The sequence below is a fragment of the Henckelia pumila genome, unplaced genomic scaffold (genome assembly GCF_033568475.1).
Source record: "Henckelia pumila isolate YLH828 unplaced genomic scaffold, ASM3356847v2 CTG_466, whole genome shotgun sequence".
NCBI classification, from domain to species: Eukaryota; Viridiplantae; Streptophyta; class Magnoliopsida; order Lamiales; family Gesneriaceae; genus Henckelia; species Henckelia pumila.
The window spans coordinates 3,780,075-3,806,713 of NW_027331833.1; the positions used below are offsets into that span (position 1 = coordinate 3,780,075).

At 36.2% G+C, this 26,639-nt stretch overlaps 2 protein-coding genes across 3 annotated transcripts; both read left to right on the plus strand.

The window, feature by feature from the left end:
- Positions 1–15,742: 15,742 nt before the first annotated feature.
- LOC140872524 (uncharacterized) lies at positions 15,743–20,341 on the plus strand. 2 transcript variants are annotated; one of them, XM_073275375.1, is made up of 6 exons: positions 15,743–15,872; positions 16,178–16,836; positions 16,936–18,452; positions 18,681–18,839; positions 18,981–19,158; positions 19,278–20,341. In XM_073275375.1, the coding sequence occupies exons 2-6, from the start codon at positions 16,203–16,205 to the stop codon at positions 20,108–20,110; spliced, it is 3,321 nt and encodes a 1,106-aa protein (XP_073131476.1). In that variant the 5' UTR covers positions 15,743–15,872; positions 16,178–16,202; the 3' UTR covers positions 20,111–20,341. The 2 variants fall into 2 exon arrangements, with proteins under 2 accessions (XP_073131476.1, XP_073131475.1); XM_073275374.1 differs by having other exon boundaries at positions 18,981–19,131; positions 19,221–20,341.
- Positions 20,342–23,709: 3,368 nt separating this feature from the next.
- On the plus strand, positions 23,710–25,193 carry LOC140872590 (peroxidase 5-like). Its single transcript, XM_073275480.1, has 4 exons — positions 23,710–23,975; positions 24,104–24,298; positions 24,397–24,562; positions 24,654–25,193. Exons 1-4 carry the CDS (start codon positions 23,742–23,744, stop codon positions 25,064–25,066), a joined length of 1,008 nt encoding a protein of 335 aa, XP_073131581.1. The 5' UTR covers positions 23,710–23,741; the 3' UTR covers positions 25,067–25,193.
- The last annotated feature ends 1,446 nt before the right edge of the window (positions 25,194–26,639 follow it).

The following is a 26,639-nucleotide window of genomic DNA, read 5'->3' on the forward strand; positions in this document are numbered from 1 at the left end:
GTGCAACAAGCCTATATTTAATGAATTAGTCGAGGGATACATTCAATCAAGGTGCTAGGAGTATGTCCTAGTGTTGGATTGGGGTGTTGCAAAGTTTTTATAATACTCAAAGTCTTTTAGTGGATCCTTCCTACCTAGATAGAAGGGGTGATGTAGGAGCAGTTCAATATCCGAACATCCATAAACAAACACTCGAGTTCTTACATTTCAGTCGTCCATTTCCACACTAGTTTAATCATTTTTAAACACTGTTCTAATATGTCAGTTGACCTCTTTCCGCACACTTATTCATATTTGTTTGTCAATTGATATGGACAGTCGAGAAAGAAGAAGTTCAGTTGACAAATACAACTTAACAAACTCATCAAGTTTAGGCAGTATTGTTCCTAATCGATCCTATGATAATGTGTGTGTGATAAAGTAATATCTTAATTTTGGTGATAACAATTATTAAAAGCATTTAACTCTAACAAGTTCAAGCAGGCCAGTTGGAACGTTGAACAAAACCAAGAACATATTCAATCTATATAATAATCGGTCATATATATTTATCTAAAAAAGACTAAAATGATAAGAAATCTCTTATCAGATTATTATTTTTATCGGACCAAGCTTTGTATAAAAAGTGTAGTGACCCGCACCGTGATCACCTACTAATCAAAAAACTTAGGCATGCAATTAAACAACAATCCATTATAATCAGAGATAAACTGCGGAAACTAAATAACTTAATACCACCATGGAATAATCTAGTGGTCAAACCTAAAATCCTGTATTGGTTACCACCTAACTTTAAAATCTTTAGTAAAACTGCCTGCAACTGCCCCACCGAATGGGGTGTCCAAAAACAGTACGAGGACGTGAGCATAAAATGCTCAGCACAAGAGTATGAGTATACAAATATTATATGAGCATGAATGCAAGTGATCTGGATACCAAGACACAAGGGTCAAGAAAAAAACTAGGGCCCTGGGTAGGTAGCACGTTGTGTCGTCGCTTCAGGAGGTGGCCTACATACCCAATTGATGGTGATCTGACACAAGTCCATGTGTCCAACCATCCACTAACAAGATAGGGTAAACACCCTTCTATAGGATATCACAAGGATTCAAGCTCAAGATGATCATGCATACAGCATAATAACATGTCATAATATATGCATATAAAATCATGTCATATAAATCATGCGACACATTATACATGCATACTCAGTTAGGGTATCTCGAACAGTACTTTCGTACCTTTCTAAGGCATATCCTTGAAGCTGCCATCTAGGTTCCAAGCCTACCATGCATCACTACAATACATAATAACCATTCATTATCTAACATGCCAAATATCATCTATCATGCTCTAAAATCCTTAATTAAACTATAGCATACTCCCTATTTTCTATAAGGAACAGATGTATACCTTTGTCCGTCGTCAGTCCGCTGATTTTGAATGCTTAAGAGTTTGGGCTCAGCCCTGCTACGATCCCTGGACACCTCGCCAAAGCTCCGCTTCTTGGCCATTACTACGAACACTGTCCGTTAATTATAAAAATACTAATACCTACTTCAACTCTTAATAAAGAGTCCAGAAGCTCTTCAAATAGAGCCATTATGGGAGAGGAGAGGTTTGAATTTGGTGTGAAAATGAGCTCCTTGGAACCCCTATTTATAGAGCATGATCGGATGCTCCGATCTGCGCATGCATGACACGTTCCGATCGGTCAAGATCGGACGCTCCGATCCCTACTTCGGAGGCTCCAATATCATGCATGCAGTTACGTGTTCATGTCTTATTGCCACGTGTATGACACTACGATCGGAGGCTCCCATATTGGTTCAGACGCTCCGATCGTCCCCGTAGCTTCCGAACTCCAAAGTTGGCTCCTATCTCATCGGGCCATCCGATCCCAGTTCGGATCGTCCGAACTTGTCCAAGCCCATATAAGATCATTTCCTACTTTTGAATGTTCGATTTCTTGGTCCGTTAGATCATATCTCTTAACCATGTTTTATTACATCTAAACATGATTAAAAAATTAATCTTGTAAAATGGAACTGAGCTACTACATTCTCTCCCACTTAAGAGATTTCGACCTCGAAATCATATCTTAAGTACCGAATGAACTTGAATAAGAACAACATGTTCTTATTCTCTCATATCATTTTACAAGATCTCACTGTAATCCAAATAATCTTCAGTAGTGTCTCAATAATAAAATTGGACCAAAATAAGTTCTTATTTCTCAACACTTTTTCTTATGATTCAGTAATCAATATGGTCTCTCCGCATATGTCAAATATGTATACACTGTACCTTGATTGATTGAAAGATGTAGGACTTGTCCACCACAAATCATCACAACAGTGATACATAGAACACATCGTGGATACTGGATCCATATAATGGAAATTCTAGTCTATAATATATCTCATTTATTGTCCAATATCTCAATTAGACCAATAAACTCTAGAGATATATTTTCTAATAATTCAACTATATCAACTTCCTGTAGACTTAACTCTTGGTTTCTCAACCTGTTGTTTCCCAAGTTTCTTCCAAAAACCGTGAAATACGGCATCATTGTCCGTACAATGCCTCAAATGGTCTCATACCAATAATTGTTGTTGTATGCAAACTCAATCAATGGCAGCCGATATTGCCAAGCTAGACCAAGCTCTCCGCATATTATCAAGAGTACGGATAGTGCGCTCCGACTGATAAGCAGTACTCAATCCAAGAGTAGTACCCTTACCACATTGAAAACTTTCCCAGAATCTGGAAACACATCTGAAATCCCATTTCCTGACAATTCTTACTGATATGCCATGAGAACTCACAATTTCCTGAATGTGTAATCAATCACTACTGTCAAAAGTAAAGTATCAATTACACGGAACGAAATGTGCTGTCTTGGTGAGTCGATACATCACAACCCTAATAGTATCGTAATTCCTCGAGAATACTGGAAAATGGGTCACAAAGTCCATCGTGATAATTCTCATTTTCACTCAGAAATCGATAACTATGATACAAACTTCCAGGTTGTCAATATTCAGTCTAAATCTGTTGACACACCCAATATCAAGAAACATACTGATAAACAATGCACTTCATACTTTTCAACCAGAGCCGAGTACACAAGTCTTTGTACACCAAAAGAATTCTAGTACTAATGACTAACAATTTTTCATAATGCATGTGGCAACGTTGTTGTCCACATTTCTTGAATTCCTGTACCCTTCAGTTTCTCTTCTTGGAAATATCAATATTTATTTTCTTGATTCAAAAATCGATTAGTAAAATTCCTGGTACTAATAATCTGGGTCGGATATTGACATCTATCTCATAACTTGAGATAATGTTCAAAACAATAATACTGATTATCCTGCCACGGATAATAATAATAATTTCTTGCTTAATTCTGACTTGCGCTACTAGATGAACAAAACGTTTCATCCCTCCCTTGTGAAGTTCTCGAATCAAAACAATCTTGGTAACTCATGATTCAATCTTACATACATCAATGGTCTAACACATCCAATAGACATCCCGAAAAATCAATGACAACAATCCCGCTAGACTTGATAACTTTAGATCTCGTCTTCTGTCTTTTGTTCACGTCTAAACACTTGATGTTATCCTGTTAGTACCCATTGAAATTCAATCGCTTGCTAGATCAAATTCTGACAATGAAATCCCAGAAATACTGTAGAAACATTCACGAGGATTGAATACCAGAGTATTGTACTCATCCTATTAGTTTTTCCTCAAAGATTAACAACTGTTCAGTTCAGTTTCTAATCAACAAGCAATGAACAATTCCAATCATCCTTTCTACAAAAGAACATTCACCTCCCCCATTACTGGGTTACAACATCTGTATCTGCCACAGATAAATTAGAAGTAAAACTTCTTATCAACTCTTCTTAAGCAGAAGGAAACCCAAAAGCTAAACTAGCACATTTCTGAAAATTCCCCAAACACTGAGAAATTCTGAATATATATCTCGCATACCATGTTCTTAAGCATACAAACTTACAGAAATGTCCCAAATGTTTTCTAGTCAACAACAACTCAAATCATCACTGATTTAGTCTAAATGATTGCATCATTCTTGATTCATTGTATCTCACACTTAGCCCAAAAGAATCAATCATTAAAATTACCACATACTAATTTCTTGATTACTAGAACCTCACATTATCGATCAACACTAAGATCTCTGTGGTTCTTGTTTAACAAGAAATAATCCGCACCCAAAACATTTGGAATAACCAAGTTCTCACACTGAATTTACTATTTTATCTCTTGACGATGTCAGAAAATAACCAAGAGTAGTCAATTGCACTAATCCTGTACCAATCAAAAGGACATTAAAATTACTCAGTAATCCTTGGACTAATCTTAATTCAAATGATCACCCTCTATCTTGGACAATCTCCGTTATCATGGAAATCTCATTCCATATCTCTGACGAAGTCAGACGATAATCTAATGATTACTGATAATTTACATGGCTCTCAACAACTCTGATCTCGTTGCCATATGTCTGCTAATTCCTAACACTTGGAATTACAAAGTCCACACTGAACTCATCACTCCTATCTCTGACAGAGTCAAACGATAGCTAAGGGTAGTTACTAACATCAATCCCGTACCAAATCCATGCTTACTACCACTGCTTATGTCCACACAATATGGACACCAAGACCAACTAAGCCCAAAGCAGATTTTTCCAATCCAATATCCCGAATCTTCCTTGTCTCAAGGAATGTGTCACTGCATCTCTGACAAAGTCAGAAGATACTTCGAATAATCACTAGTAGAATTCCGTTCACCTACTAGATCTATTCGTCTAGAGATATCACAATATCGAAAACAAAATATATCTGTTCAGAACGATCACTCGTCAAGGGAAATCATTTCCAAGACTAATTCTGACAGCAGAAAATCCTTAATCTCTATCTCTGACGAAGTCAGACGATAATTATTTTCCTTAGATACTAAATCTCAGTATCAATTAAATCTTCACGAGAGAATCCAAATATCGAATATATATACCCGTACTGTGACTGTTGAAACACATCAGACTGAGGTAGCCTCCTCCTTAATAACCATTTGAAGCAAGAAAAGCTCCCAGACACCCTCTGAAGCACGAAAGGCTCCCAGAGTAATATAAGCATGGGGTCGCACTTTCTCTCCGTCTAGTCATATATCGACACAGTCCAAAACACTTGGTATAACTCATCACTGTTCCCCTGATGAAAACACATCATCCTTGGAAAATACTAAGTCTTGATAGAATATTCTAGGAAATACATCTAGAACTATTCAACTGAAAACATGCATAATTCAATCCTAATTATATACATGTTTAAACAAATGTCTGATCCTTTATTCAATATAATCAAGATAATCCCAAAGATTACAATTACAACACTTGAACCACTAACCCAGGTTCTATACAATCTTTATTACAATCTCATGTAATAAACAACTACATCCAATTACATCGGAAGATGTACAATGAAATGATAACTGATACATCAAAACGTATAGAATCATTAATACATCTGATTCAAATGCTTACAACTGAAATACTGTTTACAACAAAACTTAATACATTATTTAAAACCCAATACAGCTGAAATCTTACAATCTGACTATATGCAAAAATCTTTCATTCCGTCTACTGATCTTGAACATGAGGTTTTCCGTCTGCCACACACAAAAGCATCAATACAAGCATGTCAGCAGACTTCCTCTTCACAAGATCTAAAATATTTAATCTCACTACCGAAAACTACCAATTAAATGGTCCATTCTCCGGTAGGATCTTCATGACAATCTTTTCAACTACTAGTGGAGAGTCTTCAGGGGTGGCTTCCTTGGTCGAAGCCGAATGGATGACTACATGTCACACATTCCATTCAACCCTGAGAAGTTCCTGGAGTTGATAACTGGATTTTCTCTTCCAGCTCCATCCTGCTGGGATCCAGACAAGGCGATACAATGATTCCAATCTCGGCAATGACGATCTTGGAAAAGCCTAGATATCTTGCTATTCCAATTCCTGTTACTGTCATCGTCATTGAATCCATCTTGTAATCCTACAAAGGATAACCCAATATCAACACTATGTCCCAAAGAATCTTATTGCATGCTCTGATACTATAAATGTAGTGATCCACACCGTGATCACCTACTAATCAAAAAACTTAGGCATGCGATTAAAAAATAATCAATTATAATCAGAGATAAACTACGGAAACTAAATACCTTAATACCAGCATGGTATAATCTAGTGGTCAACCCTAAAATCCTGCCTTGTTAACCACCTAACCTTCAAATCCTCAGGAAAACTATCTGCAACTGACCCACCGAATGGGGTGTCCTAAAATAGTACGAGGACGTGAGCATAAAATGCTCAACACGAGAGTATGTGTATACAAATATTATATGAACATGAATGCAAGTGATCTGGATACCAAGACACAAGGGTCAAGAAACAAACTAGGGCCCTGAGTAGGTAGCACGTTGTGCCGTCGCTTCAGGAGGTGACCTACATACCCAACTGATGGTGATCTGACACAAGTCCATGTTCAACCATCCACTAACAAGATTGGGTAAATACCCTACTACAGGATATCACAAGGATGCAAGCTCAAGATGATCATGCATGCAGCATAATAACATGTCATAATATATGCATATAAAATCATGCCATATAAATCATGCAACACATAATTAATGCATACACAGTCAGGATATCTCGAACAGCACTATCGTACCTTTCTAAGGCAGATCCTAGAAGCTCCCATCTTGGTTTCAAGTCTACCATGCAGCACTACAATACATAATAATCATGCATTATCTAACATGCCAAACATCATCTATCATGCTATAAAAGCCTTAATTAAACTATATCATACTCCTTATTTTTTTTTATAAGGAGCCAGAGCTATACCTTCATCCGTCGTTAGCCCGCTGTTGTCGAATGCCCCAGAGTTTGGGCACAGCCCTGCTACGACCCCTGGACACCTAGCCAAAGCTTCGCTGCTAGTCCACCACTATGGACACTGTCCGTTAACTATAAAAATACTACTACCTACTCCAAATCTTAAGTAAAGAGTCCCGGAGCTCTTAAAATAGAGCCATTACGGGAGAGGAAAGGTTTGAATTTGGTGTGAAAATAGCTCCTCGGAACCCCTATTTATAGAGCACGATCGGACGCTCCAATGTCCAGATTAGACGCTCCAATCTGTGCATGCATGCCACATTCCGATCGGTCAAGATCGGAAGCTCCAATCCCCACTTCGGAGGCTAAGATCTCATGCATGCAACTACGTGTTCAAGTCTTATTGCCACGTGCATGACACTATGATCGGAGGCTCCGATCCCGGTTTGGATGCTCTGATCGTCCCCATAGCTTCCAAACTCCAACGTTGGAAACGATCTCATCGGACCATCCGATCCCAGTTCGGATCGTCTGAACTTTTCCAAGCCCAAATAAGCTCATTTCCTACTTTTGGATGTTCTGGGTCCGATTTCTTGGTCCGTTAGATCATATATATATAAATTCCTTAACCATGTTTTATTACATCTAAACATGATTAGCAAATTAATCTTGTAAAATGAAACCGGACTACTACAAAAAGAATCTTGTTTGGTCTTCCTGGATCAATCTTCACTGTCAGATCAGTTCAGTCTGCCAAACCAAGCTCAGACATCCAGACCAAATCAATTATGCCATCTAAACATATTTCACTTTAAATTCAAGTTCGATCTAGGTTGTTGGAGAAAAAAAAGAGAATAATGACAATATTCTCATATATAGCTATATTACAATTACCCCGTACGATCAGTACTATATCTGGAAAGATGACAAAGACATGTGGCGCATTCTGCTGAGTTGTCAGCTATTCTTGGAACATAATTGCACCGAATAGATTTTATAACGTTGGACATTATCTCCTATAAATACCTGAAGATTAAGGAGAAGCGGAATAATCGGTCCTTAAGGATGACAAAGAGATCTAGTTAGGCCTTAAGGACGACGGTGGTTCTGTGGGAAAACAAGAAGTGAAAAACATTCTGGTGACTAAGTCGAAGAAATGATCGTAGAGCCTCTATCGACTGGTATTGATGAGGATGTCACCAAGGCCCCCTCGACCATTGAATCCACCACCTCCACACCCGTTGAAACTTCCTCAACCACTGAGGTTGATGCTATTGTTGGAACCAATCCATCTATTGCTCAACCTGAGGCATCTGCTACCAATTTTTCTCCTACTCTTGCTGCAGGTACTCTAAATGAGGATATGGAGATCTTCCTTCCTGAGATTCCTCTCACCTCAGTGGATATAAAATTGTCATGTCCATGACGGAGTTTGACTTCTTCGATGACCAATCCACTCACATGGACAAAAAACAAACTACTGGTCACAAGATTCCTTCTCCCAAGACTATCTTTGAAGAACATGTGCTAAAGTCTCCTTCTTAACCGGATATTGAGGAAACTACCTCACCTGCCACACCATATACCACTACCACTACCAGTTCTATTGTTCCACAAATTTCCACCACACCTCCACACTTGCTACTCTGCCGGTGATTACAGAATATACATCTCCTACTTCCCCTCCACCCGTTGATACATAAGAAGCTCGAGATGCCTCTCCTATCATTCCTACTCATGAAGGCATCACCAGTGCAGAAGAGATGGAACAAGATAATGAGGATTCTGACTCTAAAGATGATGATCAACCAGGCGATAACCAGACCGAACCTGATACTGCCACAACTCAAGTGAATACCGATGCCACTCTGGCTACGGTGTATGATCATATGCAACAGGTTCAAAGCTTGATTTTATATGTGGATTCTCACCTGAGTACTTCTGATGTTGGGGTTTCTGACTTCCGCAAAGCCATAATGGGCAAGGCAAATGCCCTTACTCTGGAAGTTGCAGGATTCTTGAAGGAAGTTAAGGCCTCTGCATGAACACCAATGACGCACTTGTGACAATATTTGGAAAGTTCACTCATACTAAACAGAGACTCAAAGCTCGTATGGACAACTTTCAAACAACTTTTGTCACCGAGATTAAGGAAATGATTGATCATATTACTCGGGGTGCTGACAAAAAAAGTGAATAAGAAAGAAACAATTTTGAGAAAGCAAATAAAAACCATGATGCAAAAGTGGAGGAGGCCAGGCAAAGACAGGAAGAAGCCATGTGGAAGGAAGAGGAATACAAAGAAAAAGATGAGGTGGATCAGGAAGCCGCTGGCTCGGAAAATAGACTAGGTGTTTTTCTTTTGCTTAGTAGGTATAATAAGATTTGTTTTATTATTCTGCACTTTGTAAAAACTGAGATTCATTATATCAATGAATTTCTTTATTTCTCTATCTTATTTTGCAATTTCTTTTGGGTCATAGGTTTTGTCATCATCAAAAAGAGGAAAATTGTTAGATCTCTTAGTTTGGTGATAACAAACAATATTTCATTGTTGTAGACAAAGCTACCTTAAAATGTACTACAGGTATTCGACCATATGTATTGAAGACTCAAGAGAAGTTATCAACTGGTCTCAAGCAGCTAAGAGTTTTCAACCATTCAAGACCATTAGAAGATCTACTCACCCGTCCAAGTTATAGACAACTCACTCGACCATTTTCCGTTTGAAGATTATTTGAAAATGGTCGTAATGATTTCTTCTGATTCAAGCTACATAATTTACAAAGTATCCCACATATTTTTTTAGATAACTTGGTTGTCAAGACATGTACAACTAACAAATTATCAGAAAAATCAGAATGTTTTCCCAAAATGCACACTACAGAGTTTGCGTACAGGAGCTATCTGCGATAGTTGCTTTCTACATTTGAAAACATCCAAATCACGCATTTATTGAAGCGTACTCTATATAAAAAAAGGACCGTGACAACAGTTCTCTTGTATTAATGAGATCATTTTAGAACATTGAATGGTCCCATGAAAAAGTTACTATAAATAGAGAACGCATCTGAGAGAGGAGAACTTTTCAATCTGAATTTTTTTTAATAAAAAACGCTATCAACCTTGCTTACAAGTTTGCATTCTCAAATACTTTGAGCACAAAAGAAAGTCATATTATTCTTTGCTCAAACCAACCCTCACTTATCAGAAATACATCAGAGCTTCAAGGATCAACCAAGGGTTCATCAAGCTTCTCGACCGCTTTTGACAGAAAGCCTTCATAGAAGAGTTTGATTGTTTGAATCCAAGGATTCAAACATTTTTATTGTTTCTTGTGGTGTTTTGTTAATAAAACTTGTTGTCTTATCTTTGTGGTATACTAGAAATTCCGATTTAGGCAGTGGATAAGTCATAAAGTTGGAGTGGGTTGTTACATAGAGTTGTAAAACCAAAGTATTCTATTGAATTCATTTTTAAGTGGAATAAGGAGAGACGTAGAAGGATTTTGTCTTCAAAATTCCATATATCTTGTGTTATTTCCCTTTTTGCACTTTATTATCTTGTTGACATATTCTTGGGTTGAGTATAGAGATTCATTGAAAACCCTTTCTGCACTATTTGTGATTCGAACAATTTCAAAAGTTGAAAAATTTTGGTCTAGTTGGCTAACACCAACTCGACCGCTTGACAACGTTTTCAAAGAAAATTTTTAAAGTGTGTATTAATCCCCCTCTCACACATCTTTGATCCCAACACAATTCGATTTATTGTATCCAAGACATTTTTGTACTTCTTCAAATTCAATATTATTGAATTACTTTTTTTATCTAAAACAATCTCATTAGTTCAATATTTTGATATCACCAAAAAAAAATAAAATTGATGGACAATTAAATTTTGGTGTATTTACAAAATATTGACCAATTTGAATGGAAATTTTTCGATTAAAAACTTGATAAAAAGGACAAATTAACAAAATCGACATAACATCTCAATTCAAGAACTCTGCACAACTAATTCTCTAGTCATGTCGAATAATCGAGCCTAACTGAGTTCTGGTCAATACCACTCTTCACTCCAAATCGATTTCTACTATATATATAAATAAACATTCAGATAAGCAAATCAGATATTCCGAGAATGTTCTTGGTATAGTGACAAACAAGGCAGAGCGGTTAGCTATCAGTCTCCCACACTCTCATCGATGGTATTATTTCGATATACTTGTTAGGGACACGTGACACAAGATACTATTTGTGGCAACAAGTTGTGTACGATCCAAAAGAAGCGTTCAAATTTGAACAAAAGCTTAGAACTCTCTCTCTCTCTAGAATTACAGAAAAATATTCAAATTCTACTTTGTCGACTATTTTACTGTGAGCTAAGTCGAAAAAACAACCAAAGTCAAATTCTTGAAGCACAACTCTTAATTTGAAATATTTTATCATTTGAGGATCTTAGTGTGTATTTGAATTTGATAAGTGCAAGTTTTTCACTTCAATTTTATAGGATTTAACTTGACTTTTTGTTTGTTTCTCGAGCGATACTATGTGTCCATGTTTTTGTTTGTGTCATTTGCTGAAATTTAGGTAAAAAAATATATTTTTAGTTGACAAAAATAGGTTAAATCAGATGAAGTGATAAAGAAATCATGAAGAGATGAAAAAAAATAAGTCCGAGAATTGAACAAGAATCGAGGAAAAAAAAAAGAGCAGCACAAGGCATACCCGCGCCCACACATAAATCAACGCGGCGCACCCGAGCCCTTCACAAGTGCCCTAGCGCTGCATCAAGCGCACCCACGCTATGCCACTGTGCCCGACTTACAGAATTTCGAAAAACTATCTATTTTTTGGGCTTTTGTGCGGCGTTTTCAGCCCGTTAATGATGGTATATTATAAATAAAAGATGACAGCCGAATTTTGGAGACTTTTTCACCACTTTTCATAAGTTTTTCACTAGAGAACACCGACATAATATAAACACACAACACTACACATTCAAGGAGGTTTGGGACAAATTTGAGATGAGGGAGCGAATGACAAGGTATAGTTGAAGCACAAGTTGATTCAAAGAGTGTTAAACTAAGAGTTTCGGTTACATAATGCTTTGTAATTATGAGGATTCCTTTTGCACAAGTTGATTCAAAGAGTGTTAAACTAAGAGTTTCGGTTAGTAAGTGTGATAAGTCCAGCCAAAGTAGGTTTTTTCAAATTACTTGTAATTACCAAAGTTTTTTTTAGTGTGCATCCTTATGGATTCAAAAGAAAGGGATACGTAGAAATATCATACTACCTTCGAATTTTCAAAAACAATATGTCGTCTCATTTCATTGTTACATTGTCATTACCTGTTTAGCTCTTCCGATATTTGTAAAATATCTTTAAAAGTTCAACTGAGATTACTAGTTGATCTCCGCACATATTCAATCTTGTTGATTTGTATCTCGCAACGAAAGACAACACGTCTTCAACACCAATACAAATACATGCGATAAAGTATGAATGAATCTGAATATCAATTTCATCAATAGTCCAAGACGAGTAGTTGAAAAATTGACTTTGAGTCCTTGATTATCCTTAATGATATGATGTTTGAACTTGTATGCATGAAATACGTGAGCAATGTAAAAGATTGAAAAATGGCAAGTGCTCTAAGTATGTAAGCTTGATAAGAGTGCATAGACCAAAATTTTAGTAATCTTGAAGCTTGTCTACATCATATATATATAGATATATGTATGTATATATATATGCATCAATGACAACGTTCAACTGAGCCCTTCATTAAATTCTTGAGAAAGGATGTTTTCTTTCATATTAACCCTCTGTCCTTGCTTCAATAAATGTTGAATAAAGCCATTTTCCTAAAATGGGTGAAGGGAGTTACTGCAACTGATAAAACAAACCGTCCAAAGATACCATTTTTGGTAAATATTTGATCACTTGAGTCTTGAGCATGTAATGCCATCAATTTGTCTGCTCTTGGAGCATGATTTTTCTTGCACGAATATAGATGTTTATTTTTCTTTTTAAATGCATTAACTTCAACGGCAATATCTTCAACTTCTTAGTTTTTTTGAGCACTTTTAGAGACTAGTCAACGGTTGTGATAGCTTGATTATTCTTAACGAGATTGATCAATTGTATCTTTGATTTTAGCAACTGGTTCTGAAATTTGTAAGCTGTTTGCACTGGTTGAAACGTTGAACTGTGTTAGGATCGAAAACGTGTGTAGAGAGGGGTGAATACACACTTTTAAAATATTTTGAGCTATAATAGCTTGTTATTGAAATGTTCAAATATTAACCGAGCACCGAAAAATTATATCAAGTTCGGTTTTCAAACCGAGAGAAATACATTCAAAATAATCCCTCTAAAATTCATTGAAAAAATTAAGAATCATTTGAAAATAATGCAAGTTGAAATAATAAAAATATTTTGGTTTAAACATTTTATCAAACACTTTGTATGCAATATTTTGGTATTTTATCAAATACATAAAATGCTTCAACAATGCACCTAAAAAAAGTAGCAATAAGTAAATGCAACAAAATAAAGAAACACAAAATTTTTTATGAAAGTTCGAAGACCAAATTCTTCTACATCTCCCCTTCTTCCATTTTCGGAAGGATTCAAATAGAAGACTTTGATTTGTACAAGTCATTTGTACAAACCCATTTTAACTTAGTACTTATCTCTTGCCTAATCGAAACTCCTAGCAACTCTCAGATATGGTTGTGACAATAAGTCTCACTACCGAATACAAATATTACATATTCCTTAATGTCTTTGTGCAAAGACTCTCACTCAACTATTCTATGAAATACATCTCTTTTTATGTGAGTGAGATCTCTTCAAATGATGTATTTTTCAATACTTGAACGTGAAAGATTTTTCCACAAACTCATTTTGGTGTGGGGAATTTATCTCTCAATACCCATCTCTTGTATTTTTCCTCACCCCTCACTTTCTTGGGCTTGCTTTCATTCTAGTTTGTTTTTCTTCAATAATCTATCCATGCTTTTAATTCACATCAAAATCTTTTGTTTGATCTTCCAAATGTTGTATTTATATCCTCCAACAATGATAAAGACGTTAGACATAAAAATATGACCGTTGGGAAAAAAATTTGAACTGTTGGAGATAAACTGGAACTGTTGAGCGGAGCTGAAATAGTTGATCAACTCGGATCAATTGAGCATGGGTTCAGTTGAGCAACTCAACTAGATCAATTGATGATGAGTTCAGTTGAGCATCAGTTCAGTTGAACAATAGGATCAGTTGAGCTACTCAATTGGATCAGTTGAGGATGAGTTCAGTTGAGATGGATTAGTTGAGCAACCACATCAGTTGAGCATGATTCGTTGATATTTGAGCAAAGTGATGAACATAAAAGTTGTAGCTCTTTGTCTTTAATTTACATAGCATCAAGAATAATTGGATTTCAAGTTCTTAAGAGAGAGATATGCTTCGAATACTCAGCTATGCCAAAAATTTATCTCAACTGAATTTGAGTGTAGAACCAGAAATTTCAATACTATTTTTCAACTTCTTAAGATCCGATTCAGACTTTTACTTGTAAAAATGATTTTTAATCATGATCTTAGCTTTGAAACACATGCTGAATAATTCTATTTGGATAACTGAGCTGAGAGATATGACCATTAAACCAGAACTGATATGTCAAACTTCTTGCTGCTATAAGTTCATCCAGCTTTATTTTGAGGCATAAGTTTGACTAAGATAACATCCGAAATGGTACAATTGGTCCGAGATATGACTTGTAGATTTTGAGTTGGTTATTCAACTGTTTTGACGTCTGGTCATTTGGATCACTGAGCTATGAGATATGCTTGAAAGACTAAATTTGAGTTCCAACTTCTCAAAACTTCCAACTTTTGATCTACTAGCTATACACTTGAGTAAATATGTTAGAAACAAAATAAAAATTTTTGTTATCATCAAAATCAAGATTGCTTGCATTTCGAGACCCAACAACTGGTTGAACTACTTGTGACCGGTTGAGCTGTTGAACTGCTTGTGACTGGTCGGACCTCACATTTGGCATCTTGAGTACCTGTTAACAATTTATTCTATAACAATGAGATGTTTGTTTGTGATCACCAAAACTAAGAGGTCTAATAAAATATCACTTACACCAAAATTAATAAAACCACATAATAATTAAATAAAATTTTTAATTTTTAAAAATAAACGACAATCAACCCAAACCAACCCATAACTGGACGAACGATTCTTTTTGAACCATCTTCAAACGGGATCATAAACCAACCTATATTTTCTTTAAGACCGATCGGGATAAACCCAAATTTACATCTCTAATCAGCAGACCGTTTAACTTGAGCCTCATTGTAGTTAGAAGTGTCAAAATGGGTTAGACTTATCGGGTTGGCCCGTCCAAATATACAAAATAGGTCGGTTGGGTTGGCAATTTCCCAAACCATCTAAAAAGTTGGCCGACCCGCCCCGCACCACCTAATGGTGGGTTGTGGTGGGTTGCGGGTTGATCCGGCAAAACCCGTCAAATTACACGTAAATCCGTCGGGTTGATCCGCTCTGCCATTCCCAATCCGCCTAAAAGGTGGGGCCAGCCCGCTCCGTCCTGTCTAATGGTGAGTTGTGACTGATTGTGGGCCGTTCTGCCACGCTAGCCCGTTTTGACAACTTTAATTGTATTCGTTTTTTGATCATGTTCTTTTGAAGAAGGTCAAATTATTATTAATAATAAATAAATATGCAATATTTCAAGGACTAATGTGAAATATATAATTGTCACCTACTGAATGCCCCAGCTCGGAAGGCATCGCTATGCTACACTACATTTCGCAACCACTCCCCTATTGAAGAAAGACGAATGCGGTGAGGGAGAGAAATCTTCTGAATTTCTTTCTCAGGTTTTGTTTCTCAATTTCTTCGTTTTCTTTATTCTGTTCAATTTTTGAATTCTATCGGTATTCCTGTTCTTCAGTCATCTCAGTTCTTCATCGATGTTTTATTTGCGATTGTTGTTTAATTTAATCGAAACCAGTGTTTGTTAATCAGTTCCGTGGCTAGCTTGCTCTTAATTGGTTTTCAAGTAATTGTTTAATTACTATTTCTCTGGCCAACTTTTCACAAAGATTCTCCTGTTTTTTGGAATCAGTGCGCTACCAGTCATCATTTTCATGTAATTTTTTTTCTTTTTTTGGTCTGTTTCTAGTTTTTGGAATTTTCACAGCCTGAAAATGATGGGTTTTGGGTCTGTGGGCGAAGGATCGGGAGAAAATTCATCATCATCAATCTCGAATTTGTCAGCTCTTGCGCCACCGTTTACTGTTGATAGATTGAATTTGAACCCTATGCTCAGTTCAAACCCTATTTTAAATTATTCAGAATTGTCTTATGCTGTTGAACCCTATAGCCAGACTAGCCAATTTGCCAGCCCTTCAGCCCCTAGACATGAGCTGGATATCCATCCCACCGAAACAACAAGCATGCCATTACATGATCACCAAATTTCAGACTCAAGATATCTTGGTCCGTCTGGTGTCCATTGGTCTGACAGTGCATTTGCTTATGGTGGTGGAGTGAAGCCTTATTATTCTCCTAGTGTCCCTCCTATGATTGGTGAAGGAAGCAACATCAATGAGTATGATGGGCAAAGTAGCAATGCGATCTCTCCTTCTGGATTGTCTGTATCATCATCCCAACTTGGTTATAACCAGGGCTTCTTTGATTTGGAGTATGGACCTCGATGGGCTGATAATGTTGGATTCAGTGATGGTATGCGGGTCAAAACAGTAGGACTTGGCGGAGAAATCTCCTCAAAGAATGCGAGCGTCGGGGGTTCACATAGTTACAAAATTCAAGAAAGCCTAGGTATGCATTTTACATTCAACCAGATGTGGTTTCTGTGTCTGTGTGTGTGTGTGTGTGTTTGCATATGAATGTAATATGCGTTTCTTTGTTATAATTCAGGAATATATGATATTCCATTTGGCCAAAAACCTCAAGAAGTTTTGGGTGTTCATTGCGGAAATTTGAACAGAGTTTCTGACGAAGTGCATCGGGGACAGCTCGCACTGGAAAAGCTGGAAGATAGACCATTTCTTGAGCAAAATGCTGACCTGCTTCCTTATGATTGTATTAAACCATGTATTTCTGTATCTGGTTCTATCTTTCCGGAATCATATTCTTTAGGCCGATCCTGTGAAATGCACCAGAACATCTCTAACTTTCAGAACTTGTGCAGTCCATATGAAAATTATGTTCTGCCTTTTGATCCTTATTTCCCTAGTTCTGTATCAGTTACGAGATCTTCCCCTGCAGTGGTTAGTAGGCCACCACCTTCTGTCAGTGATTTTTTGGGAAAAGATGTTGCTTCTTATAGACCCACTCATACTGATAATGTTGCAGTTGTAGATTTTGAACAGTCCGGTCCCTCAAAGAGGAATGAGTCTAGCCCGATTCCAAGCTATTATTTAAAAGAGAATATACTGTTACCTGCTTCAGGGAAAGAATTGACTGGTCCTATGCAGTCTAAGTGTAATTTTCCTCGTGAATTCAAAGCAAGTGTTGGATCTCAATTACCAGATATAAATATTTCAAGTGGCTTTTCGATGTCTTGTGATGGCAATCAAGTAGTGTACTCTGCCTTGGATTCTTCAGGTTTTGTTGATCATCGCAACCCTTCTGTGGATTCACCCTGTTGGAAAGGAGCACCTTCTTCTTTATTTTCTGCATTTGGCATTGGATCTAAAGACACTTTTAAGAAGAATCTGGATCAATGTTATGCCTTTGATCACAGAGAGCGTCAAAATCTCTGCTCTTTGAGTGATTCTACAAGAGCATTTTGTGAAAAAGGTGGTGAAGGTAACAATGTTGATGACAGTAGCTGTGGAAGAAATAGTCTGTACTCTTTAAAAGCTACCCTTAATGCCAATTCCTTGAATAGAGAACAAAATTTATCAGATGGGGCAAAAGCCTTTGTTGGGACCTCGACTGTAATGAGTAGTGAAGGAAGTCAAATATGCGATCAACTGAATTTCCAGAATGAACCTATCCATCCAAGGAACTATGAGAGCAGTTTTGATGTGAAACTTTTAGAAACAAAACATCTGAATGTTGAAGAGGACACTAGGTTGACTCTCAATGACGTTTCTGAAGGTGGTTCAGTGGCAGTTTGTGCAGCAGAGAAGGTTCTAGCTTCACCTTCTTCTCAAGAAGCTGGATACGAGTGTGCAAAACCATTACCTGATACAAAATTTGATGTTCAAACAATGATAAAGGCGACACACAATCTTTCAGAGTTGCTTCTGTGTCACCTTTCGCGTGATGCATGCTGTGCCCTTGAAGAAAAAAATGTGGAGGTTATCAAGAGTATAATTAGCAATCTCAATGCATGCATGAGAAATAATATCGACCAGGAACCTGAGCCTAAATTAAAGAAGTGTGTCCGAGATATGTCAGCAATCATTGAGGAGTCTCATAGTGTGGTAATCTCGTTGTCATTTATGGACTAGCTAAACCGTCTAAAGAGATGCAATTTTCCTTCAGGATTCATTCTTATACACTGTTATTAGCATCTGTATTTTCTTCAAAATTCATGTTTTATGATGTTTTCTTTCAGGATAAGATAGCAGACTGGCGGATTCATTCTTATACACTGTTTATTAGCATCTGTATTTTCTTCAAAATTCATGTTTTATGATGTTTTCTTTCAGGATAAGATAGCAGACTGGCACTCTATGACAAATGATACCTTTAACTCTCATTTCCAGCCTAATTATACACATACGGGTGAAGGGAAGACAAATGAATCACTAATTTTTGCACCATTGAGGGGAGGAGAAGGCATAAAAAGAAATGATGATATGTCCAAGGTATGCTATTTGTTGCAAATTTTGAGTTTGAAAATATGATCTCTATCATGTCGCTGCTGCAAATAGGAAGGAGTAGGAAACTCTGTGTGCCTTTGGATTGTTAAATATGTTTTCATTTAGTTATGGGTTGCGGATTTGCAGGCTATAAAAAAGATCCTCAAAGAGAATTTTTACTGCAATGAAGAAATTTCCTCACAAGCACTTCTCTTTAAGAGCTTGTGGCTCGAGGCAGAAGCTAATATATGCTCCATTGGTTATAAAGCTCGCTTTGACCAAATGAAGATTGAGATGGGTAAAATCGAAGCCAACACTTTAAAAGGTTACATTTACATTCTGATTGAATCTTTTATGCCTTATTGCTTTCTATCAATCTTGGCTCAGAAAATGAAGATGTGGAAATGAGGTCACAAAATCCTTCCCTGCCTTGTCCAAACACAGATTCCAAGCTGACCCCCACGACTCATGATGGAACTAGTCCGAGTTCAGCCTTGAAGAATTCTTTCATTTCTAGCACGACGGAGAATGCCAACGATGCCGAGGCTTCCATCATGGCAAGATTCAAAATTTTGAAATCTCGTGGGGATAACATTGAATCAATAAATTTGGAAAAAGAACGACCATTGGAGATGGGTGATGGTGAGCTTGCAGGATCCATCATGGAGAGATTCAATATCTTGAGATCTCGAAAAAACGACCTGGCATCTACTGATATAGGAAAGGGGCAACAACCTGAGATGGTCGACTGTGGTGATTCAGAACCCGTCCTGGTGAGATCAAATGCCATGAAACCAAGAGAAGGCAGCCTTACATCAACTGATAAAGAAGAGGAACCACCACACCCTGAGATTGTAAACAACGAGCATGCTGAATCCGTCTTGGCCAGATTCAAACTCTTGCAATCTCGAGAGGCCAGCTCAAGAATATATGTAGAAGAGGAACAACGAGCTGATATGGTTGACTTTGAGTTTTCTGGTAAGAAAAACGTTGCACCAGTCAAGAATACTCAATCAGAAGCTGAAGTTTTCTACTTGTCTCCAAAAACTCATCAAACAGGAAGTCTCACTGAACATGAATTTGGGTCAAAGTTAGATGGTTGTGGATACGGCTTTCCAAAAGAACTTCATTTCTCTGTGCCCAATGATCCCATGATGCGCTCATTCGACAACAAAAAGAGGATGAATCAATGCTACAGCAGGCTACATGATAGCAGCTTATCTTCAGATTGGGAACATGTTCAGAAAGAAGACGAGTTGGCATGGAAAAACTTCTAGTAGTCTGTTTCAGCTTTTAAGTGATTCTAAAAAGCATGATACTCTCTTTGGTAAAATACAATCACAATTTGAATGGAGTAACTTGTACATTTAGATTGGACAAGAGGAGCTCCAAGTAGTTTTCATGAGATCTCTCCTTTCTTTGTGTCTTTGCACTGTTGACATTAAACAAATGTTATGATAAATAGGTCAAGATTTCCTATGCAATGCTATTTACAGAGTGCTCAACTATATGCAAAACTTGTTCATCGTCTATATGTGCACAGAGTGTAAAGCCAGCTCTTTGAACTTACCTTATTTGTTCAAGTCGAGTTTGGGTATTGCAAATTACATTATTATCAAGTCCATTTCGAGTTTTATAAATTTGAATACAAATTTGAATTCTTGAATGACACCAAATATCGCCAAAATGTGTAGTTCTATTTGTTGGGTTCACGTCTTAGGATAATGAATACATTTGACTCTGCATGGTATCAATCCCAACCTTTTATTTTGTTTTTTTTTAACCAAATTCTCAAGAGATTTTAATGTAAATTTGACTCTGTATTCTGTTATAAAATTTGAAAGCTGATTTGACACGAAGATTGCTGAAAATGAAATCATTATGTAAAATATATATATGAATGATGACAGTTGGTGGAAGAAAACTTTACTTAAAAGCCATCGGACATTTTTCTAAACCTTTAATTAATTTATCCAATCATCGAATTATTTTGTTTTGTGTTTCCCTCTCTCGTCCTCTTTTCTATTATTGTACTCGGATTCATACAATTATTTTTATTCGGTTGTGATGTCATTTTCTTACTTTGGTTCCTTTGGCTTCCTCCATTATATTCAACTCTCAAATCGATGTCTCATTCAAACAAGAAACATAATCTACAAAATCTTATTGAAATATTTTCCTCAAAATCACTCACCATTCGGTTGACAATGTCAAGTTTTGCTCTGAATTAGCTAATAGAGTAAGGAGAAAAGTTGAATATGTCTAATAGTTATAACCTCCCTTGTATAGAAATTTAACAAAAACTCTCTCATATATCCCTTGTGAGGTGGATATTCGATCCAATTTGATTCATAAAATAATATTATTTTCACAAAAACTCATGTGAGACGGTCTCACTAATCAATTTTGTGAGACAAATATTTTATTTGTGTCACACATGAAAAACCATTAATTTATATGCAAAAAATATTATTTTTTATTGTAAATATGAGTAAAGTTGACCCGTTTTACGAATAAAGATTTGTGAGACCGTTTTGTTAAATGGGCTCGGTCATTTTTTTCCCCTCCCCTCAAAGTTGACCTCTCCAATTCCAGTGTATTTCATTACCCTAGCTAGGGAGGTCTAAATTTGCAAAAAGAAATTTGGCCGAGCCTAGAAAACTAAATCTTTCTTACTTTCACGGTAGATATGGATCAAATTAATATGTCTCACAGATATATAGATCCATGAGACCGTGTCACAAGAGTTACGTTAAAGTTTTTTAAGAGTTTGCAATTTAGGTTGAGAATTAAGCAATTTTATATTTTGCGCGCATAATCTCATCTCATCATGTAAAAATTTGAAACTTTCTTACTAACAACGAAAAAATTCGAATCTTATAGTTTATATTCGGGGAAAAATCCCGATTCAATCCTAAATGTTTGGACACATTCTCAGTTCAGTTCTAAATGTTTGAACGTTCCCGGTTTGGTCCCAAATATTTTTCAAAAATTCCCGATTCAGTCCTAAATGTTTTTATGTTCCCGGTTTGGTCCCAAATGTTTTAAAAAATTTCCAGTTCAGTCCTAAATGTTTTAGGTTCCAGATTTCGTCCTAAATATTTTCCAAAAGTTATCGATTTGGTCCTTCCATCTACAAACAAAGTGTGATAAAAAAAAACTTACAAACAAAAGACAAAGTTAAATAAAATAGAAGCTAATAATAATAATAATATTAATAATAATAATAATAATAATAATAATAATAATAATAAATGAACAAAAATTTCTTTCAAATGAAAATATAATATAAATTATGCAAAATAAAATTATAGAATAAAAAAATAATTGAACCGTACAATCTTATAGTTAAAAAAATTATCAATCACAAACAAATAAACAAATGTTTTATCAAATAACTAGTATTACTTATTTCACAAAATATTTGAAATTTTCAACAAATTTTTCAAGAGAAGAATATTTATGGTTAACAATTGAGAAAATATAATGAATTATTTGACCACTGTTGAAGTAGTGATATGAAATTAAGTTTTATATAATAGTAAATTTTTCTCAAATACTAATTTTTTAAATTATAAAAAGAGTTATAAAAAGATATATATCTTTTTCCAACCTCCAGATTTTTTCTTAAATGTGCAAGCATCGTGAATGAGAATATAACAAAATTAATAGAAATGTGAAATAACATTATTAAATTTTAATTCCTCAAGTTTCATTTATTTTATTTAAGTTTTTATTTTGTAGCATCATGAATTTAATATTTTCATTTTGAACATTGTGTAAAATTGATTTAAATTTTGATAAAAACTCTAATAAATTTGTGTTTTATTTATAACTTGTTTAATATTAAATATATAATAAATAATATAAAACTTAATAAAAAATGATATAACACTACGCGGTGTTAGTTTTAACACACGAGTAGATGGAAGGATCAAATCGGAAACTTTTGAGAAATATTTGGTACAAAATCGGCAATGTAAAAATATTTAGGACTGAACCGGGAACTTTTGAGAAACATTTAGGACCAAACCGGGAACGTATAAACATTTAGGACTGAACCGGGAATTTTTGAGAAATATTTAGGACCAAACTGGAAATGTCCAAACATTTAGGACTGAACCGAGAATGTGTCCAAATATTTAGGATTGAACCGAGATTTTTTCCTTTATATTCGTCTATATCGTATAAACATTTTGACCATAATTGTCAATCTTCGCCAGAGTGCTAACTTTTCAATTTAACAATTTCTGGATATCTACGTTTACAAAATCCAATTGGGCAAATTTAGAGAACATATGTTTTTTTAATATATATATATATATATATATAATTTTAGAAATTTATACGTCACCTCCCACCGTATGATCTGCACGCTTACAGAATCCGCCTCGCTACCGACCCTTGAAAAATTTGCAATATCATCAGGCCCACTTCACTCCCTACTACTAAGCACATTTATATATATATATATATTATCATTTATCTACTCCAACTAATTTTGTATTCTAATGCACCCCAAGTCAATATATACAAATGGATGTACTTTGTCCAGTTCTTGCATGAAAACTACGTTTTAGGCCTAATATATACATGTTCCTAGCTATAAATTATAATAACTTAATAACCATGATTAGCGCGTAACAATGCATGTTCTAACTTAATCCTGTTGACATTTTCTCGTCTTTTCTTACATCTCGACAAGCTAAAACGACATTAATTAATTTACAGTATATTTCCTAGCTGCAACAAATTAATATGGTACTCGATATATGCATGAATGAAATAGTACTTAGATTTAGCTTGTCCATATTGTTGCCTATAAATAGCTTCCTCGTATACAGCTAAGAACCATATAAAAAAAAGAGAGAGAAAAATAAACACAAGAGCTAATTAAATTGAAGCAAAATGGTAATTATAAGTTCAAAACAAGCTGTTCTATATTATTCTTGGTCTTTAGTTGTGTTATGTCTTTACATGAATCATGTCCGAACAGAAGCTGAGCTTCGGGTGGGTTATTATTCGTTTTCGTGTGCCTTGGCCGAGGGCATTGTAAAGGAAGAAGTTAGGAATGCTTTCATTCAGAATAATGGATTGGCTGCTGGCCTTGTTAGAATGCATTTCCATGATTGTTTCGTCAGGGTAAATTCATGAATTCCGAATTAATGAATACTGAATTAATGTAAATCATGTTTTTGTTTCTAATTAAGGTAGCGTTATAATTAATTAGTATTCATGCATGCTATTGCTTTGTGTATGTACGTATATAGGGATGTGATGGATCAGTTCTGATCGACACCGTCAACCCATCCAGCCCTGCGGAGAAGGATTCGCCGCCCAATAATCCGAGCCTTCGAGGTTTTGAAGTGATAGACAGAGCCAAGGCCAGAATAGAAGCCGCTTGTGCAAGCACGGTATCATGCGCGGATATTATCGCTTTTGCGGCTAGAGACAGCGTGGAGATAGTAAGAAATATTTAATGGACAACATGAATATATATATATTTATCAATTCTTGTAAAAACTTAATTATAATCTGACCGGGCTTTTTTTGTTATTATAAGACCAGAGGACTCGGATACGAAGTCCCCGCAGGTAGAAAGGATGGTAGAGTGTCTTTAGCTTCTGATGCATTGGCAAACTTGCCACCTCCTACATCCAATGTGAATCAACTCACACAATCTTTTGGAAACAAAGGTTTAACTCAAGAAGAAATGGTCATCCTTTCTGGTATATATATAAAAACAATATAATATTTAACTACTACTCCGATCCTAGCTAGCTCTACATGACTTTTTTAATTAACTCACAATGTATGTAGGTGCACACACGATAGGGCGGTCTCATTGCACGTCTTTTAGCAACAGGCTATACAACTTCAACTCGACTACTAGCCAAGATCCGACTTTGGAACCCAATTATGCAAACCAGTTGAAGGCAGCATGCCCACAGGGCAGCACAAATCCGAATCTGGTGGTGCCTATGGACCCGCTCAGCCCGGCTACTAGTGACGTGAACTACTATCAAGGAGTTGTGGCAAATCGAGGCCTCTTCACTTCGGATCAAACCTTGCTTACCACCCAACCAACGCGAGCACAGGTGGTCCAAAACTCTCAAGATTTGTTCGGTTGGCAGAAGAAATTTGCTGCTGCAATGGTGAAGATGGGGCAGATTGGTGTGTTGACCGGTAATAACACGGGCGAGATTCGTGTAAACTGCAGAGTCATCAACTGAAGATATATATATATATATATATATATGAAATGTTTTGCTGTTTTTCTTAGTAATAAATTCAGCTTCTTGCCAAAGAATATTTTGTATTAATTAATGAGTTTGTTTTATTGTTTCACAGCTAGCTGTACGTGGCTTTCAAATTTATGATTCCAAAAATATTTAATTTGTTTGGATATATGAATGAATCTATAATTAATTTAGACAAATTTTAAATTTGCTCCCTATCAGCTTTATGTATTTTTCCAGAGTTCACAGCCTGAAAATGATGGGTTTTGGAGAAAATTCTTCATCATCAATCTGGAATTCGTCGGCTCTAGCGCTGTGTGTTTACTGTGTTGATGGATCGAAGGCTTGATTGCATATATTATCTTGACAAATCTCGAGAGTACTGCTAAAACCGCTTGTGACTATCAATTCTCGTGTTTTCAAAGTTTGAGCACACATATCCTAAAAATATGTACGGACAAGATTATATATATGCCCTCAAAATTTGGAACATGGTTAATGAAATTGTACAAGTGCAGGGATTGCCCTCGATACAAATCCAATTATCATCATTGATCCAAACATGCGAGGTCCATACTTGACTCCACATAGAAATATTTTTCAATCCAATGATAGCCATTAGATTTAATATGTGTTCAAAATTTAAAAACACAAGGTATTAAAACATCATTGTTTTTTCATAAAAAGTTTTTAAAATTTATCAAGGCATGCAATTAGAAGTTAGAACCCTAAGATCAGTTCAAACCTTCTTCTAGATTACTCAGAATTCCGAGTGATGGGTTATCATCCAATTTGACTTTCTCCCGAGCCCAAGCCCAGCGATTAAATCCATTTGGGTCTCATATTATTTATTTAGACACTTTATTAAGGCTCATAAATTCTTAAAAGCCTATAAGAGACTCAAGATCATGAAACTCTTCGAATATCTACAAATATCTCAAGTCATCTCATTTTAAGGTATGCTCTCTATAGTCACATGCTCTAGTTCTCTAGAACTTTTATTAGGCAAATACTGTCTTGCGTCGGAGTGTCTTCGCCGAGCAACCCCCGACGTCACTCACTTTGCTTTGTGATGCATGTGACAACCCACGAAGTTCCTTCTCTGAAATTGTTCAAGTATTAATCTGGCTTACCCGGATCTCCACAAATTACCCAGATTTTCTACAATAGGGTAATATTAATTTTTGGCTACATTAGCTTGGCGCCGTCTGTGGGAAACTTGTTCGCTGCATCATTGAGAATGCATATTCCATCAGAAATATCTCAAGAAAATAATTGCAATAGAGACCCACCTCCCATCTTCGAACCACCATCTGGATTTAGTTTCACCCAGGAAACGTTAACAGCTATAATAGAAGGAAGTACCACATGCGCAGCGACTGAAGCGGTCGCTCAGTTCATGGCATCCCGTCAATGTCGAAGCACCGACAAGAGAGAACAAAGTGGAGGCTCCTCATCTCATGAACCCGGTTACAAAGACCTGAAGAAAACCGTGTCAAAAACGAATGGCAAAGATCCCTAGGGAACTAAAAAAAATACGACTCGCAAAGAAGACGAACCAAGTAGC

Bases quoted from the DNA above. Each gene is read 5' to 3' on its own strand.
- LOC140872590 (XM_073275480.1), top strand. From the start codon at position 23,742: ATGGTAATTATAAGTTCAAAACAAGCTGTTCTATATTATTCTTGGTCT. The intron at 23,976-24,103 runs GTAAATTCATGA...GTACGTATATAG, and splicing joins TCCATGATTGTTTCGTCAGG to GGATGTGATGGATCAGTTCT. The intron at 24,563-24,653 runs GTATATATATAA...CAATGTATGTAG, and splicing joins AGAAATGGTCATCCTTTCTG to GTGCACACACGATAGGGCGG.
- LOC140872524 (XM_073275374.1), top strand. From the start codon at position 16,203: ATGATGGGTTTTGGGTCTGTGGGCGAAGGATCGGGAGAAAATTCATCA. The intron at 16,837-16,935 runs GTATGCATTTTA...GTTATAATTCAG, and splicing joins CAAAATTCAAGAAAGCCTAG to GAATATATGATATTCCATTT. The intron at 19,132-19,220 runs GTAAAATCGAAG...ATCTTGGCTCAG, and splicing joins CCAAATGAAGATTGAGATGG to AAAATGAAGATGTGGAAATG.